The sequence below is a fragment of the Anastrepha obliqua genome, chromosome 1 (genome assembly GCF_027943255.1).
Source record: "Anastrepha obliqua isolate idAnaObli1 chromosome 1, idAnaObli1_1.0, whole genome shotgun sequence".
Lineage (NCBI taxonomy): Eukaryota > Metazoa > Arthropoda > Insecta > Diptera > Tephritidae > Anastrepha > Anastrepha obliqua.
The window spans coordinates 184,069,872-184,087,093 of NC_072892.1; the positions used below are offsets into that span (position 1 = coordinate 184,069,872).

General features: G+C 37.1%; 1 protein-coding gene across 2 annotated transcripts in view; it reads right to left on the bottom strand.

Annotated features, from left to right (window-relative positions):
• Nucleotides 1-706: 706 nt before the first annotated feature.
• LOC129243781 (protein similar) overlaps nucleotides 707-17,222 on the bottom strand; it is a 182,853-nt gene continuing 166,337 nt past the window's right edge. For both annotated transcript variants that reach the window (XM_054881091.1, XM_054881083.1), the window contains exons 12-13: nucleotides 1,653-2,647; nucleotides 707-1,559 (exon numbers count right to left, since the gene is read on the bottom strand). In XM_054881091.1, coding sequence (XP_054737066.1) covers nucleotides 2,000-2,647 — 648 coding nt within the window. In that variant the 3' untranslated portion in view covers nucleotides 707-1,559; nucleotides 1,653-1,999. The remainder of the gene's footprint in view (nucleotides 1,560-1,652; nucleotides 2,648-17,222) is intronic.

Consider the following 17,222-nt stretch of genomic DNA (forward strand, 5'->3'; position numbering starts at 1 on the left):
GTGTAAAACAACCACATTCGCGTTTCTTTAAATGTAAATCTTAAACATTTTTATATGTATGTATATAATTATTTGCTGTTTTGTTTTTGTTTAATTTTCTCTTATTCATAACTACAGCTAAGCCTTAACGTGTATAGAATTTTTTTTTTCATCATAGTTCTTGGTATTTACTCTCTGCTGTTTTAAGGGATTTTTTAATTTTTTACGAACTTTATCATTAACAAAATTAACTGTTCGGGAGATAAAGTGAAATTGCACAGACGGCTCCAAAAGAAACTGACTTGATAATCTTACCCTTATTTTGTGCAAATGTATCGGAATTATATGTATTTAATTTGTTTTAATTTTTGGCCGGAAATTTTTCATGAAAATTGTGTGCGATTTCGGTTTATTTTAATTCTGCCATATTATTTTATTCTATTTGTTTTCCTTAATTTGCCTTGGTTAATAAAGTTTGAATGATTTGCTATGCTGCATTTGCAGTTAAATCTTTTTGTTTTCCGGTGCTAAACATCTTTGTTCGATATACAATAATTATTTTTTTTCAACCGTTTGCGCTCGTTTGAGAATAAAAAATATTACACTAAAAATATTTATCACCAGTAATAGCAATGCTTATGTCAAGTTGAATTTTCCTCTAGATTATTTGTGTTTTTTATTTGTGTTATTTGTGTACAAGAACTATGACACTTTTTTCAAATTTTAATTTTTTTTTTGTTTGTTTTGTTAACTTTAAATTTATTTCAGATATATAAAGTTTAGCACTTATACAACTAACCACACGGTTTACTTCTGTTTTGGGCAGTAAGAAATTAAAACTAACAAAGTGTTTATATGTATGTACATATATAATAAAGTTGGTTTTTTGTTTTGTTATTTTTGAATATTTTCCTTGACTTTTTGCAAAATATTTTACTATTTTCATGTTGGCCTTTCATTGGGGTAAATACGGTAAAATATGGCTTTTATGTGTGGGTTGTTTGTTAGTTGTAATATTTTATGCAAAATAACTCTTAAATTTAAGAAATCAATAAAGAATATGAAAATAAATTTTTTCTAAAACAAATCAGGTCTGCATGTTGCAATGAAGCGAAGAAAGTCGATTGGACAAATAAACTATTTAGAAAACTTTAGGAAAATTATTATCAACGAAATTAAATCTGCTCTGCAAGGTTTAATGTGCACAAATATTCAACAAAAAACATGAATTTACTTCCAAATAATGTTTGAAGGTTTTTTTTGCATTAATTGGTTTTTTCCAATCGACAATATTTCCGCTCATTTGTGCAAGCTGACACTGATATATCCAAATCTTCTAATCTTACGAAAATCAAATTTTGAAGTAAAGAAACAAATACCAAACTTTGTAAATGAATATTTCTGGTATTTCCTTTCGATTCTGCTGTTTTTGGTCAATTTTTATCTCGCCAATCTTGTTTTTGTATTGAAACCATTTAACTGCATGATGAATGTGTCTGTTTGTGTGTTTGTAAAAATGTCCACTCCGTAAATCCTTTCCCTGAATTTCGTCCCACCTTCCCTAAAATTAGTTATTTCGACTGAAACGAAATATACCAAAGGGAACAATTTTCAAGCTTTAGTGCAACTCTTGCAAGAATCGACATTTACTAAAAATTTAAATATGTAATTACCGTTAAGTGTTTTCAATGTTGGAGATGGCATGTCCTCATTTCAAGTCCTGTCAAAAGCACTCATAAACGCCAAATACGATAGTCAGCCGCCACCGCGGCAGCTTTGCTTACAGTTATAGTTATAGTTACGATTTCTTACGTGCGCACCCACAGTTTCGCTGCAACCTATACATATATTTCTGCATCCTGCTTCCTACGACACTTCTCACCATCTACCCTCCAGCGAAACTCTTCTAATCTCGACTTTGTCCCCACTTTGTCCGCATATTCATTGTCCTTCGTCGTTTTCGTCTGCGTAATTGTTTGGTTTGATTTTTTCGTCTTTTCTTACTGATGTTTGCCTCCAGCTAGGCCATCTCATTTGTCCAATCGCTTAGCACATTCTCAATTTCGTTGGGTGCCAAAAACTGCTCGGTGGCCGCTACATCGTAGTCATCATTACACAAATCCATTATAAAGGGTTCCATGAGTGGGCTTATATCATTGCCTGTATCGACACTTCTCGAAGAAAATGGTTGTTGTTGCTTCAACTGTGGCTCACTGGCTAAAGAGTCCATGGCGGCACGTTTTTTGGCGGCTCTGCTATTCAAGCACTTTATTAGGAGCATATCTTTAGTGGTGGCTGAGCATGTATTCATCGGTTTCAATATCGGGCTGCTAGGATTGTCCAATTGTACTTTCATCGGTGAGGAGGCCTCAATTATGCCAATGTCATCAATGCCGCTGTCCGAAGTAGACTCGGAGTCGGCCGGTGTTAGGCCAGGTGGGCTGGACTCCTCGCTACTGCTGGTAGATCCAAATGGTGGGGATGGCAACACACCTGGTCCGCCGATCATTGGATTGTGGCGATAATCGCGTAGAACCGTTGCTGTCGAAGTTTGGCAATGCAAGGGTCCGGTGAGTGATGGCGAAAGGCCAGAGAGTGGTGGAGTTGGTGCTTGGTCCAAGGAATCTTCGTCCAGAAGCATATCCCCTGGTTTCTTATAGATAATTGTCTGTTAAGAAGTTCGATTGGAAAAAAGATAAATAAAAATAAATGTTAGTTTTTTTCTCAAAAATCTTGTAGTTGTAGTTTAAGTTCTTGAAGTCAAAGTTAGTAGTAGTTCCATAATATTCTTTAACTTCCAGAACTCCTAAGAGAGTACAAAGTTTGCGCAACTCACAACAATTTTAATTATTTTCTAGCAGTCACAGCGAAGGGCAGAAAAATATTATTTTTAGACACATGAAAAACGCTTGATTATTTATAAATTTGTAAATGGATCGATTTAGGTGTAATAACAGCTGATATTTTTTATAAGATAAAGTGATTGCATTTTTATATGCATACTTAGGCTAATAAGTAAATCGCATTGAACTGTTCTCACTTCTCACGCACAGTACAAAAAATAATTATAAATTTTACATTAAGTTATTTTTCGAAAACCTTTTTTCTTACTCTAAAATATTAATGCTAGCATAAACTAATATATTAAGTAGCTTACATATACACATAAAAAATACATTTTCAAACTTCAAATCAAATAGTTTATAACAACATTTGTAAGCTTTACTAAGCTGGCGTTACAACATTTTGAATTTTAATGCAAGGATTTACATTTCTTTTTTCATAAAAACAAATTTAATTTAACACAATAATAGTTAGTTTTCAAAGATAGCAGCCCAACAACAGCATCGAGCAAATTGTAATAAACGCAAATTCGTATCGGTACAGCTTTACGTACTTACGCAATGAGGCGAATTTGTTTGTTTTCGTGCAATAGAAAAACAAATCAATTACACACACATCTGAGAGTCACAGGCAAGATAATAGAGCCGTACTGATTCGTAAAACGCAATAAGACGAGTAATAGCAAATAGTGTCGGAGAACGAAAACAACACAACCACACGCACACATGCACATACATATAGGCGTACATAACTACTCATAGGAGGGTAATAGCGGAAAAATATCAGGTAATTTTAATCAGAGAAGTATTGGAGTTAAGAAAAAATACTGTGCCTACTTACAATAGTGGCACTGAAATCCTTTTATATGGCATCTGCCATTGATCTGTATAACTACTTTACATTAGGGAGAAAATTTTGATATACATATGTATGTAGCTTCTACTCAAATATGAACGAGACGAGACGGTATCAATAAAACGGTCCGCGGATGACATATGGCAAAAATAAATTGTTTGTTTTTTGGTAGGACTGTTATAAGCTTACATGGCAAATTTCAGCGTGATATGCCACATATGTAGTTTGTTTTCTGTGCTACTGTAAACAAGTCAAGCTCGAGTGTGTTCTTCGAATTTAACGATGGAAATTCAAGTTGAACAAAGAATTTGTTTGAAATTTTCTTATTCCAACAAAATTTCGGCTTCAGACGCCTTAAAAATGTTGCAGACAACCTATGGGGACTCTGCTCTATCGCGTGCACGTGTTTTCCAGTGGTACAAATCGTTCAAAGAGGGCCGTACATCAACCCAAAAAACCACACCAAAGTCGCTCAAAAATTAAGGTTATGCTGACTGTTTCTTTCGATTACGAAGGTGTGGTGCACTCGAGTTCCTTCCGCAAGGCCGATCGGTTAACGCTGAATATTAGTTAGACGTTTTAAAGCGTTTGCGCGAGAACATTCGTCTTAAAAGGAAGGAATTGTGGGACAACAAGTCATGGTTCTTGCATCACGATAATGCACCAGCTCACACATCACGTCTTGTTCGCGATTTTTTGAACAAAAATAATGTTAATATCGTTCCGCAAGCACCGTATTCGCCTGATATGGCTCCATGTGACGTTTTCCTGTTTCCCAAGCTCAAGTTGCCGCTCCGTGGAAAACATTTTGAGACAATTGAAGTCATAAAAGAGAATTCGAAGAACACACTCGAGCTTGACTTGTTTACAGTAGCACAGAAAACAAACTATGTGACATATCACGCCATCAAATTTGCCATGTAAGCTTATAACAGTCCTACCAATAAACAAAAAATTTATTTTTGCCATATGTCATCCGCGGACCATTTTATTGATACCGTCTCGTTCATATTTGAGCAGAAGTATGTATATAGATGATTGAAGACGCTTAGAAAGTGATCAAACGACAAAACCGGGCTGAATTAAAAATAATACGTAAATTACTTCGCACTGAACTTGAAGAAATTTATTATAGTGTCAATGAATCAACAGCCCCCTTCGATTCGCCATCCGTTAGCGAGTGGCGAATAGAAGAAGCAGCTGGTACAAGTAGAAGAACTCCCAAAAATAACTCTTGTTTCAAATCACTTAATGAAAATTAGTAAGACTGCGTTCAGATATGGCTACTTGATTTGCTTGCACTTTTTTAAATGTTTTTTTTTTAAACAACAACATTTTAACATTTTGTACAGTCAAGAACAACATTGAGAAGAACAAGAAGGCAAAGCGTGTTGCACGGCAACTCGGTGCTCCCTTTCCCGTCGACCTCTCTAACAAAAGTTAGGAGTGGCCTTGTCTGAACACAGTGCATTCGAGAGCAAATGGCGCTGAGATGATTGCTTCTCATCTCCAGACAGCTGCTGCAAAAAGGACTCTAAGTTATGTCTAGCCGAGCAGCCCTAAATGATATTAGCGTCGTATTCAAGGTCAGCCTTATTTGGGTTCCGGGACACAGAGATATTGACGGAACTGTAGAGCTGATGAGCTAGCCACAAAAGGTACTGCTCTTCAACTGTTCTGTGATAAAAATACCATTGGAATACCTCTCTCAAGAGAAGATATCTCGAAGGTCGTGGCTTGTGTCACCGGCCACTGGCTATTTGGAAGGCATTCCTTGAGACTAGGAGTATTCTCCCATGCATATTGTAGAAGCTGTAGAGATGAGGAGGAGGAAGAAATAGTAGAGCACTTCTTTTGCAATTGTCCAGCCTTAGGTAAAATCAGAGCAGGTTGTCTAGGTAAACACTTTTTCAATTCTCTTACAGAACTATCTGGCGCGGGGATTAGACAAATCCTGCGCTTCATAAGAGCCTCAAAATGGTTTCATGAAAGTAAATAAACAAGGTTCCCGTGTCGCACAGTGGTATCACAACGGACCTGTGAGGTCTAAGTGAGTTGGTCATACGGACCGACTACCACCATAGCCTAACCTAACCTAATGTCTAGCAGACAATGTCCAGTGAAGCCACCCCACAGATAAGCAAGGCTAACACAATCATTTCGTTTCATAGGGAAATCACTCTACGGCTCCCCCATCTAGCTAACCCATATGTAGTTTCCCGCAATATTCCTACATATGGCAATGTACCCAAATGAGCAGAATTCAAAGACTTCGGATGGGGTCGAAAGAGAAGTCAGGCATTCCCCGACCAGTTGCGATCGCGTCAAACATAGAACCCTAATTGCCACTTGGCTGTTGGAGTAGCTGTTTAATTCATGTAGTCATACAAGTAGGAGCTGCTTTCTTCATTACGACTACTTCTCCTTTGAACACACAGCCGTGGTCCGCCAGCCTCAACTTGATTTTTATGGGGAGCTGCACACAGAATACTCCTCTACCAGCTACGTCACCAGATTCATCAGATCTTGCCACCAAATGTTGCACCCCGCCCACTCTTCCCTTGACGGAATACGAATGAAAAATGTCCGTTCAGACCGAGCGAGGGTGTACATTGATCAGTCTCCAAAGTTTCTAGCTGAGGCCTGGTGCAGGGTAGAATAAGTGAAACACTATTACGAGAACAGAAAACATTATTACTTTTCGAATAAACTGTTTCAGAAAACTACTAATTTTCCACTATGAATTTTTCCTACTAACTAATTGTTTGATACTTTAAAAAATTGTTTTATAAAAATTTCAGTTTATTAAAACTTTTTATAGAATGCATAGAATTTATTGCTGCTTCTTATTTTATCTGCTTTTCTTTTTGTTACTCTAAAAATCTAACGAAACTCATTAAAAGAAAAGCTTATCATACAATTTAAATTTTTTCTATGGCAAATATTTCGATACTCCGCAGTTATTTGGTAGTTTTAACTCCTGTTTTCTGTTCTCCTAATTGCCTACTTTTCTTAATGTATACCAAAAGCATATTTTTCAATTGATCGAAATCAAATTTAATTTTAAAATTTTTAATAGACTGAACTGAGACAGTTAGCGGATGACGTTTTACTTTGCCCATGTTATCGCGAATTCACTCTATTTTCATATGGATAAACTTTGTACCTAACCCCTAAGACTACCAACAGGCAGTTTGGTTAAAGTTTCCTTGAAAAAGCTGTCGAGTCCTAGCTCTGTATTGGTGGATTGCAAGTGCTCCAACACATTTCGTATTGCCCACTTTACTCGAATTTTATATTGACTTTCATGTGGTTTTGCGCCAACCAACTTCTTATGCATACATTTTTTGTGCTTCGGAAGCAGCTGTTCGCTGATGGAGCTTCCTGCTGGAGCTTTTATCTAAAACGATACATACACAGAATTTTAGTATAGCTGCGTCAAAAAGCAACGGTCTTTGACCCTTTATATATGTATGTACATATGTTTGCTTATCGCTACAGCAGCAATGAAAATGAAAGTTTTGCAGGTCACCAGCATGCGTACAAACATTCACAAATACCCACACATACTCATAAGTGATGTTATTTTACGGCATTTCTGTTTGCTTTTGGCTGCCGGACACCCCGGTCGAAAGCGGCTTAATTACATGCATTGCGTGTCAATAATATTGATTGAGCAGTTATTTGCTTCTGCTATTCAATGTTGTTTGTGTATTTTTCTGTTTAATATGGAGTTTTCATTAAATATTAAAGCTTTAAAAGGCGAATAATTAAAGGATACCTGGGCATCCACAACAGCAGAAATTTTACTCAACAAATAGGCGGATTCCAGGAAATGGGGCATTAGAAAGGAGGAAGAAAAAATAAACAAAAATTAAACTGCTCGTTCGCTCCTGATATCAGCACCACTAAGTCAACCTTTTATTCGCACATTCTCTTTGATTGGCTTCATGATGATTTGCAAGTAAAACCATCTGCAATTATTGCTGGCACACGCCGAGTTGTTGGCTGCCGCAAGCCACACCAATTGGCCCTCACAAACAGGCCGTGCAATAAATAAATGTATTTGTATGTATGTGTGTAAAGCAATAAGTAAAAAAATCTTCGGGAAATAATGGAAAGCGGAAGAATGCAATGACACAAATGCTTGCGAGAACAGAACATCTTCTGCAAATCGTTGTTCTTGGCTGTAGCATTAGAAAAGCTATAAGCAGCCTTTCTGCAGGCTTTCGAGCAGAAGGACGAACTTATAAATATTTATGGTCAGTACTGTCGTGGCTGGGAACGATGTAGCACTATTAAACTGGAAATGTGTGTATGTGTTAATTTACATACAAATACATTTTTTTTTTTATTTCCCTGTCAATAAAATGAATACAACAAAAAATTATGTAACGTTACACATATGAAAATAAATACATACACAAATACATAGTAAATAATAACTTTTTTTCTTCCGAGAAGCCCACATGAAATTTGTCAAACTAGAAAAATTACAGAGTTGAAAAGCAAGAGGAAGAGTTGGGATCCATAAACGAAATGTATGTACGTAACGCAACAAAAGTGGCCAGCATTAAAAGAAATGCCGAAAATGAGTCGAAGCACTTATATTCGACGAATGGAATAGTCTTCCAGATTGCTACAGTGAGGTTTGGCATTTGGATCAACATATTCGTGCGAGCAAGCGTTCTCTTGCACGAATATAATTAAAAGTAAAGTAAGAAACAAACTAGCAAATGAAATTTTAGAGACGGCACTACTTATTGTTGGCAAGAAAAAATGTTGTGCCACTTTAAAAACTTTGAAAATTTGAAAATTTTAATTCTTGACTCTTCCGACTCAAAAGGTTCTTAGAAGATTAGCTGATACTCGTACATACACGTATTTTATTGCCAATGTTGGGCTGTGAATCACTTTGTCTATAATATCGGACGATAAGTCCCGTTAACTTTTTAATGTTTCCTTTTCAAATTTTCACTGTACCTAAATGCATATTCGTTGGACGACGGGATAGCGCAGATCATCATTAGTTAATATAATTAAAGCTTATTTTATGGTAAATTCGCATTTGTTATAATTGCAAAGACAATTTTTTCCTTTAAAATCATTTTTGGGCATGAAAACGAGAAGGGGACCTGAGCAATGAGGAAATAAAAAACATAGAAAAAAAGATACAAAAACAAAGGGCAGGACAAGGCCATTGTTAAGAAAAGTAAGTGTGACCGTTTCAAGTTCTCTTGAGCGATTACGCTGGAAATAAATAAAGAATTTAGCCCGAATATATCAAGCAAAATATCATAAAAAAATTTGTCGTGCGGAGCCGGCTTGAAACTGCATATTCGTCCATTTGTGGAACAACATCAAGACGCACGCCGCAAATGGAAGGTGAAACTCGGTCAAACACCTAACAGAAGTGTACGCGCCAATTATTTATTTATTTATATCAAGCAGACTACTAAATTGGTTCACGATTGGCCAGCACAAAGCCCCAAACTAAGCCCCATTGAAAATCTGTGAAACGATATTAAAAAATTAAAAATGCCAATGAGCTATGGCAAGGAGTGCAGCAAGTGGGGAACTCTATTCCTTTGGGGAGATGCCAAAAGTTAATAGAAGTTTAGCTCGTAGGTGCGAAGCAGTTTTAAAAAATATGGATACTCAACAAAATACCATTTCAGTGCCCCGTTTAAGATGTGACAAATTTCGGATTGTAGATATTGATTTTTGATGTGATCCCGGATGTGCGCTATTTAAAAAACAGGTCGACGATTCCCACAAACTATCTCTTAATCCGTTCTGAGATGCGATCTATGGAAATTTGTCATGGCAGTGGTTAAGCAAGGAGTTGTTGCTACAAGCAAGTGGCATGCTAAAGGCTTACTTAGTGGATTTGTCAGCTACATAGCGCGTTGCCTGCTATGCTCATATTTCCATATGCCCTGGTATGCGTACTAATTAAATTCCATTCTGCCTATTAATTCTTCCCATTGGCGATCTTAGCACAATCATTTATTTATTTAACACTTTATTGCAAGTAGATAAATATTTAATTCCCAACTCCGTCGGAACTATGGAAGAAATTAAAGAAAATTGGAAAATTTGGAATGCGTGAAATGACACTGACTGGATTGGTTATTTATTGGCTGACTTTCTATAGCACGCATAGTTAAAAGCCCTTTGAATGTGTTTTGTTCAGTAGCAAATGTAGCAGTAAACTTCGCCTGTTGTTCGAACTTAAACTAGTCACGCTTCCAAATATTAAAGGGCGGGTGAATTTGTAATTCCATGTATACGCACATAAATAATTTATATCAAATATGGCACGTGTTCTAAACCTGTTCTGTTCACGCCAGCCGGATTAATAAACGTATGGGCGCTAAATCAAAATTAGAAACAAAAAGGAACAGGCATGAAAAGAAATAAAGAAAATGTGTACGAGGATGCGAAAACCCAAATGGCCTTGGCATACAAAAGTAGCACACAAGTCGCAAACAAGTCCTGTAAGCACCCGAAAGTATGCTATGGAACATGTTTTCTCGTACTAATGTGGACAAATGAAACAGTAATCACAAAATTTTCTTCAGCGCAATTCCCCCCAGCTGAGAATGTTGTAATTTAATGATTTGTTAACCAGCTACAAAAGAAAAAATGTATCCGCTTTTTTATTCATATACTCTCCCAAATAAGTACGGCTGAATACACAGTTGTATATATTGTATGTATGTGTGTAAGTTGTTTTATATCTTCTTTCAAATGGCTTACATTCACATCATTATCAAAGTTTTGCAGTAAAAGTTGCAAATTGGGATACTCCCTAATTCAGCAGTTTAAATTTCACAATCTCTGCTCATATTACATTTTGGATGAAAAATTGAGTTTCATTGACTGCTGCTTAGTTACAATTAAATTTGCATGGCAATGAGCAAAGTGCTGAGATATTGAAAAGCTATGTTTGTGGGTGTATAAGTATACCCTGCAGTAGAAAACGTCAACTATTTAGTTAAACAAATTTCTGGTTCAGAATTATTAGATTTCGGCAATTGTCAGCTATTTTGCTCATGTTGCGGATAACGACTTCTCCACTCAGTGTCAAAGCGAAAACGTATGCGTAAACAATCAGCCTTCCCATGCATGACGACCACTGCGCCGTGTGATGACTAAGCTTTCTGACGCAGTATGTTGTTAGTTCGAGTCAATCTGGAAGATATTAATGTGGTGTTTTCAAGTGCAAACTAAGTACAGTTGATAAGTATAAATAAAGTCGATAAGATACAGCTTTCATCTTGGCGTTTAACTATTCAACGGTGCATTGAAATTGTCCGATTTTATGATCAAAATTATTGCTCTGTTCGGCAGAAGTTCGCTGACTTCGGGAAGAAAGCCATCTCCAGTGGTATGGCCCATTTCTGGTAAGTAAAATTTATGTAACTGAAGCCATAAAAATCTTTGGGTGATTCATCATGGGCCATTGCGCATTAAAAAGTCACTGCTTGGTTGAATTTTCGTGAGGCGTTCTCATCGGGTTTTATTTCTCCAAAAAATTTTTAACTATCGAAAAGGGAACACTTCCTAGTACATGGCCAAATAAAATTCAGCAATGCCAATGTTCAGAAAATAAATCGAAAGTCAAATGTACTTAGCTTAGTTTTCTCTCCCAAGTGGCAATTCCTTTTTGTGTAATAGAAGATCTATAATTTATGAATTATATTCTCCAAATTCCAAAATTGCTTTTTTTTTTTTGTTTTTTGTTTTTTTTTTTTTTTTGGTCGGGACAACTACCAAGTGCAGCACTCACACAATAATTGAGTCCATTGTACTACACTTGGATTCCCTTTTAATTTTCTTTAAATCTACCCGATCTCCGAAGAAATCTGAGTAGATCTTGTGGTGCCAAGGAGCCAAGATGGTCGCTTCTTAACACATCAGTGCCAAAGACCTCAAACCTGATTCGAGCGAAGGCGGGGCAGACACAAGGGAGGGGTCCGCCGTCTCATCCTCCTCTTCACAAGCTGGGCAGAGTACATGTGCTTTGCCCACAGAAAGTGGCCCGTCATCAGCCCAACCAGCCGTCTACACTCCCCTCTGCTTAATGACAGAAGGGTTTGCGACAGTCGATCGGACATGACAGGTAACATCAGTTTTGTCCATCTGCAGCCTCTCTCAGCCAGCCAAGCTCGCTTGTGGGTGGTAGTTACCCATTTGCTAACCGTGACCGTGATGGCCGCAGAGGGGAGTGGCAAAGCGGGCTCTGGGCCAAAGAAGTTGGCCTCAGAGCCCATCTTAGCTAAGGAGTCAGAGGTCTCGTTACCCGCGAAACCCACGTATCCCGGGACCCATGTTAGCATCAGGCTATTATGTCTACCGACATAGTTCAGCCTGGATTTACAGGCCTTCACTACCCCTGATGTGGTTGGAGGGCTGTCTAAGGCCATAAGCGCAGCTTGGCTGTCGCTGCAGACACATATAGATCTGCCTCTCCATCGTTTTTCCACAACAAAGTTCATCGCTTCTTGAACTGCATACACCTCCGTTTGAAACACAGATGCATGCATTCCAAGAGCAAAGTGCAGTTTTGTCCCGCTGGATTCCACGTAGACCCCAGAGCCAGAGCCATGCTCGGTCCTGGAGCCATCCGTAAAAATGCGAAAACAGTGTTTACCGGGCTCATTTTCTGAGTCTCCCCACAACTGAGCCTCTGGTAGCACTACACTGTATCTCTTTTCAAGTACGACTCTTGATGGCATGGAGTCAAGGGGCATGGAGAGAATCGTTGGATCAATGTCCATGCCTTCTCTGTGTTCCAATGCCGGACAAGGGCCGTACCAGTTCCCACCGTGTTTCAGTCTGCAGATGGCCTTCAAGGCCTCTCCTTGGATGAAAGCATTAAGTGGTGGTAAACCAATCAGAGCATCTAGTGCCGGGAATGAAGTAGTCGGAAAAGCTCCCCAAAATTGCTTACAGATATAGATTTCCTTTATATTTTCGATGACATACAGACATATTTAGAGCTGTGTCTCTGCAAATCACACCGAATGTCATTGCATTATGTTTGCGATTAACGTTTTTGTTGCGAGGTCTGTTGGACGATGCACGATTAGAACGATCGACAATATAATTGAAGAACCATTTATCATTATCATCATGAATCATATTGGGTTTTTAATTATTTTTACACGGTTTTCTAGTGAAATCCCACGTATTTTCTACCTAACATCAATCATATCAATGAAAAGAGGTTGTTGCGGCGGTTTCACTGCTTTGGAAAGCACTTACGTTTCACAAATAAATCCGTTGATAAACTAATTTATTTAGATAAAAAGTTGACAATCCAAAGAAATTCCGTACAGCGTAAATGAACGAGAGGCGAACAAAACGTTAAAAAGAATAAGAAGAATAATGATAATGCAAATATGTATAGCGATGAAAGAGATATATCGATGTTGTTGAAATGACCTCAACAGAGGTCTCATCAAAAAGTGACAGCTACCAAAAAACAAAACAACGGTACTAAAAAAGAGCCTCAAACTTAATAGACCCTGCACAAGTACATGCAGTTCGTCTCATAATTACTTTTTTTCGCAATGCAATATTATTAATGTCATTATTTTCTCACCAGAACACTTTTTTTGCACCAGAACACTTTGCTAACGTCTTCTATGTGATCCTGTAAACAGAAATAGTTATTCGAACACTCAATATGCGAAAACAACAACGAACACTAAAATTAGTCATATTTTGGATTGTCTCAAAATTGTTTTCACAACTCGAAGAATTAGGTATATCCAAACACCAGAAACTTAACGATACACCATTTTTGTTCTTCTTTATAAATTTGTGGCTGCTACTGTACTAAGGGTTGATGGGTCAAGTGATTCGTAGTGTTCATTACCTCGCATTAATAAGAAGCAATTTTTGCAATAATTCCGTTTTTCATAATTTCCATAAAGGTGAATCAGCAAAACAAATGGCTGAAATGTTTTCTATTAATGCAAGGACAGTGTACAACATTATAAATAACGTAGAAAACGAAAATCGCTTGGAGATAAAACACTCCAGTCGCAGACCCAACCAGCTCACACCAAGGATGGAAAGGTCTATAGTGAAACAAATTAACGAAAAGCGAGTCACTCAAAATTGGTCCTTGCGGGTGGCCGAATTATGGCGCAGTTGCGAACAACATTTGAAAGGCTCAACATTTTTAAAAAATAAATGTCATTAATGATTCTATACAAAAATAATAAATATTGCCCAATCGAAATTGATCACCCTTAACTTTTTTAAAGCATTCTTGGTGATCTAAAGTGTATTGTTATCGTTCGTTTTTTCTTCTTTTATTCACTGAACTCGAGTGGAATAAGTGAGAAATATTTTCCAGTTTGCTAGAAGTTTGAATTCCCCAGCCGACAGCATTTTCGGATCTAACTGGCATTAAATCTCGTTTAGTCGTGGGCGTGTAAACCTTAGAGATTCAGATTTGTAAATCTTTCTTAAGTTTCCCAGTATCTAAAAAGCTCTCTTGAAATAAAACACAATTCTTTTGTTATCTGCAGCATAATTTTTAATTTTAATAATTCATCATACAATTTTACGTTTTTCAAACGCTTGATAATCGATACTAGATTCATTTAATTACTTTGTTTGTGTTTTTATTTTCGTTTTTATTTTTACGTTTATTGTATTTAATTATTATTTTTTGAGTACTTATGTTGGAGTACCCTTGGTGTACATTGCACGCATCTCATATACAGTTAATTGCATACAAGTGTGTATTTGACGAAAGCTTTGATAATACAACAACACACAGTCGATAAGGGTAAGATGAATAATATTCATATATTTATGTAAATGTGTGTATGTGTGTGTGTGTGTGGAAATACTTATGCACATAATAGATTTGGGTGTATGTTAGTGTGTACTGATAATTTTGCTTAAAGCAAAAGTGGTTTTAGTTTTCCGAGATGCGGGGACTTTTTTACGCCAAATATAGATTTTAGGTAGACGCAAATGCCTTCAAATGAAATTAATCTTGTGCTTTTAATTTATTTTATTTATCTGTAAATTGCAGTAGGGGCATTCGTATTGGCAATATTTTGTGAAATATTTTCACGCAATCACGAAATCTGATTTGATCACAACATAATTCGATCTAAGTTCAAAAGTTAAACTTTTCTTAAATTTTCAACGCTAATTACTGCAATGATTTCACTGCGCTGACAACTTGACAAATTATCCTCTCTCTCTCTGCCACTTTCAATGCTCTGAAATTGCTTCTTCGCGCCACATTTGCTGCTCCCCCAAAAGGCATTAACGGAAGTTTTTCGACACTAATTTTGCCACATTTGTCAACGACCCATCAAGAACCGGCAGCAGTGTTGCTTCATAATTTTCTAGTATTATAAGATTTTGCTATTCATTCTGCTGATTTGCTCCACGCACCAAAACAGTAAATGAAGAGAACTTGCCAACTTGTTGCATGCAATATATGTAAACACCCAGTGCAGCACCAGCCGCACAACAAAGCAGAGGGTACAGGGCGGTTCAATGAACAGATGCAACAACAACAACAGGGCGGATCAGTAAAAGCCGACAGCCGGCACCCGGCAGCAGACAACAGACAGCCACTGACTTGGCAGTTATCAAATACAGAAAAAGGCAGAGGGCGAGAGGAACCTAATACGCTCGGTGCGGAAACGGCGTTTAAAAACAGACTTTGCCAAATGTAAGCAGCACAATAGTTTAACGTGACATGTGTGTGCGTTTATGCCCAATATCCCAAAATTCTCGCACACAGAGCCAAAATGGTGTCGTCTCGTCTCGTCTTGCCAAGGTGTCATTAATCATTTTTAAGCAACACATTCAGCCTTAATCCCTTTATTTCCCTTTTTTAAACGTACTAGAGGCGTGCCACTATGTGTATATGTGTATGTAAGCAATATCCATCAATGGTCACCAGCTGTGTTTGGCAAGACGACGCCCTTCCACTTTTGGCGGCTGCCGATTTGCTTTCAATATAGGTACCTCTTCATAGAAATTGTTGGGGTTCGAGGGTCACTCAAAAGTTTTATGAGCACTCGCATTTCGAGTTATGGCAACGGTACTATGAACTGTTCCAACATTAAAGTGTGTGTAAGTAATTCTGACTGCTTAGAATTAGATTGGATTTGTGGCGGGTAGGACAAGTCCACGCGTTCAGTCAGGACGGGCATTGTACTACACCCGGACAGATTGCAGTAGAAAGAATAGAGAGACAGGATAGATATGTAATCGATAGTAAGACGGAAAAATTTGTGTTGAGGTCACTCTTCCGCAAATTTTTTGGATTCATTGATGAATCGTAGGCGATCCGGAAGAGGAAGAGCATGAATCTTATTTATGCTCAGTACATCGCAACCCAACAGCCCACGTCCGACTCTAGAAATCGCCGGACAACTACAGATAAAATGACCTGCAGTGTCCTCATTCTCAAGACAGTCGCCCATGAATCCCACGGCAGTTATATGCGTGAAAATGAATGCTTCTTAAATGCAGCAATGAGCATCTCACAAATGTTTACTACTATGAAGAAATTACTTTTACAACATGGATGTATGTATGTAAGTGTTTGTTTAGGAAATAAGATTTAGGCTATTAAAAACGTTTAAAATGTTTGGCTTCTAAAAACACGACGGATGTTTTGAGGGTATAAAATCGTTGGTTTTCATTTGTGTGCATTTGCTTCGGTTTGTGTACTTAATTTCGGTTCGTTTATTTTATTTCTCATTTACATTCTCATTTTGGCGTTATGAAAATACAAATTGCAGATATGTTCATTTACACAACTTTCCTTTGTTACTACTTGCTTTTGCGACTAAACATACACGTAAAGGTGTTACACACACATATATTATCATGTATGAACACACATACATACGTGGCTTTTTAAGATGCCTATTATTTACCTTATTTACCGATTTATATACTCCTATGAATCGTTAAAATACTGTAAAATTTTACCCATTTCAATACGACTACTTAGTTTCTGCCGGATTTTCTAACTTTGCTGAGGTTTCAAGAGTTTGCATTGCTTTGTATATATGCATGTAGGCATGTATGTATGTACATATGTATGCATGTATATTATCATAATTTAGAAAATCTCTCCGTAATACTGCTTAATATTTATGTATGTATATGTAAACAGGTTATGTATATGTATATGTGTAAGCTACTTCATTGGTATCAATATTGTAAATCTGCTGCTTCTTTTGGCTAGTTGTAAATTATTAATCTAGAAATTACGCTATCAAAAACTCATTCACAACATCGATGATAACGACAAGGATGCACCAAAATTTACTATAAGTGATTATTCATTATCAAGTTATCTATTCCAAGTATGCACACATACATGTGTGTGTATGCATTTTTCTAAATTTGTGTTACATGATTTTTAAGTTCTGACATCAAGAATATTGAAGCTACTTTGTTTTTGTTGCATTCTTCTTTACCATGCATTCTTTTAGCTAAATATTATAATTTTTAATATTTTTTGTAATAGCTTGAGA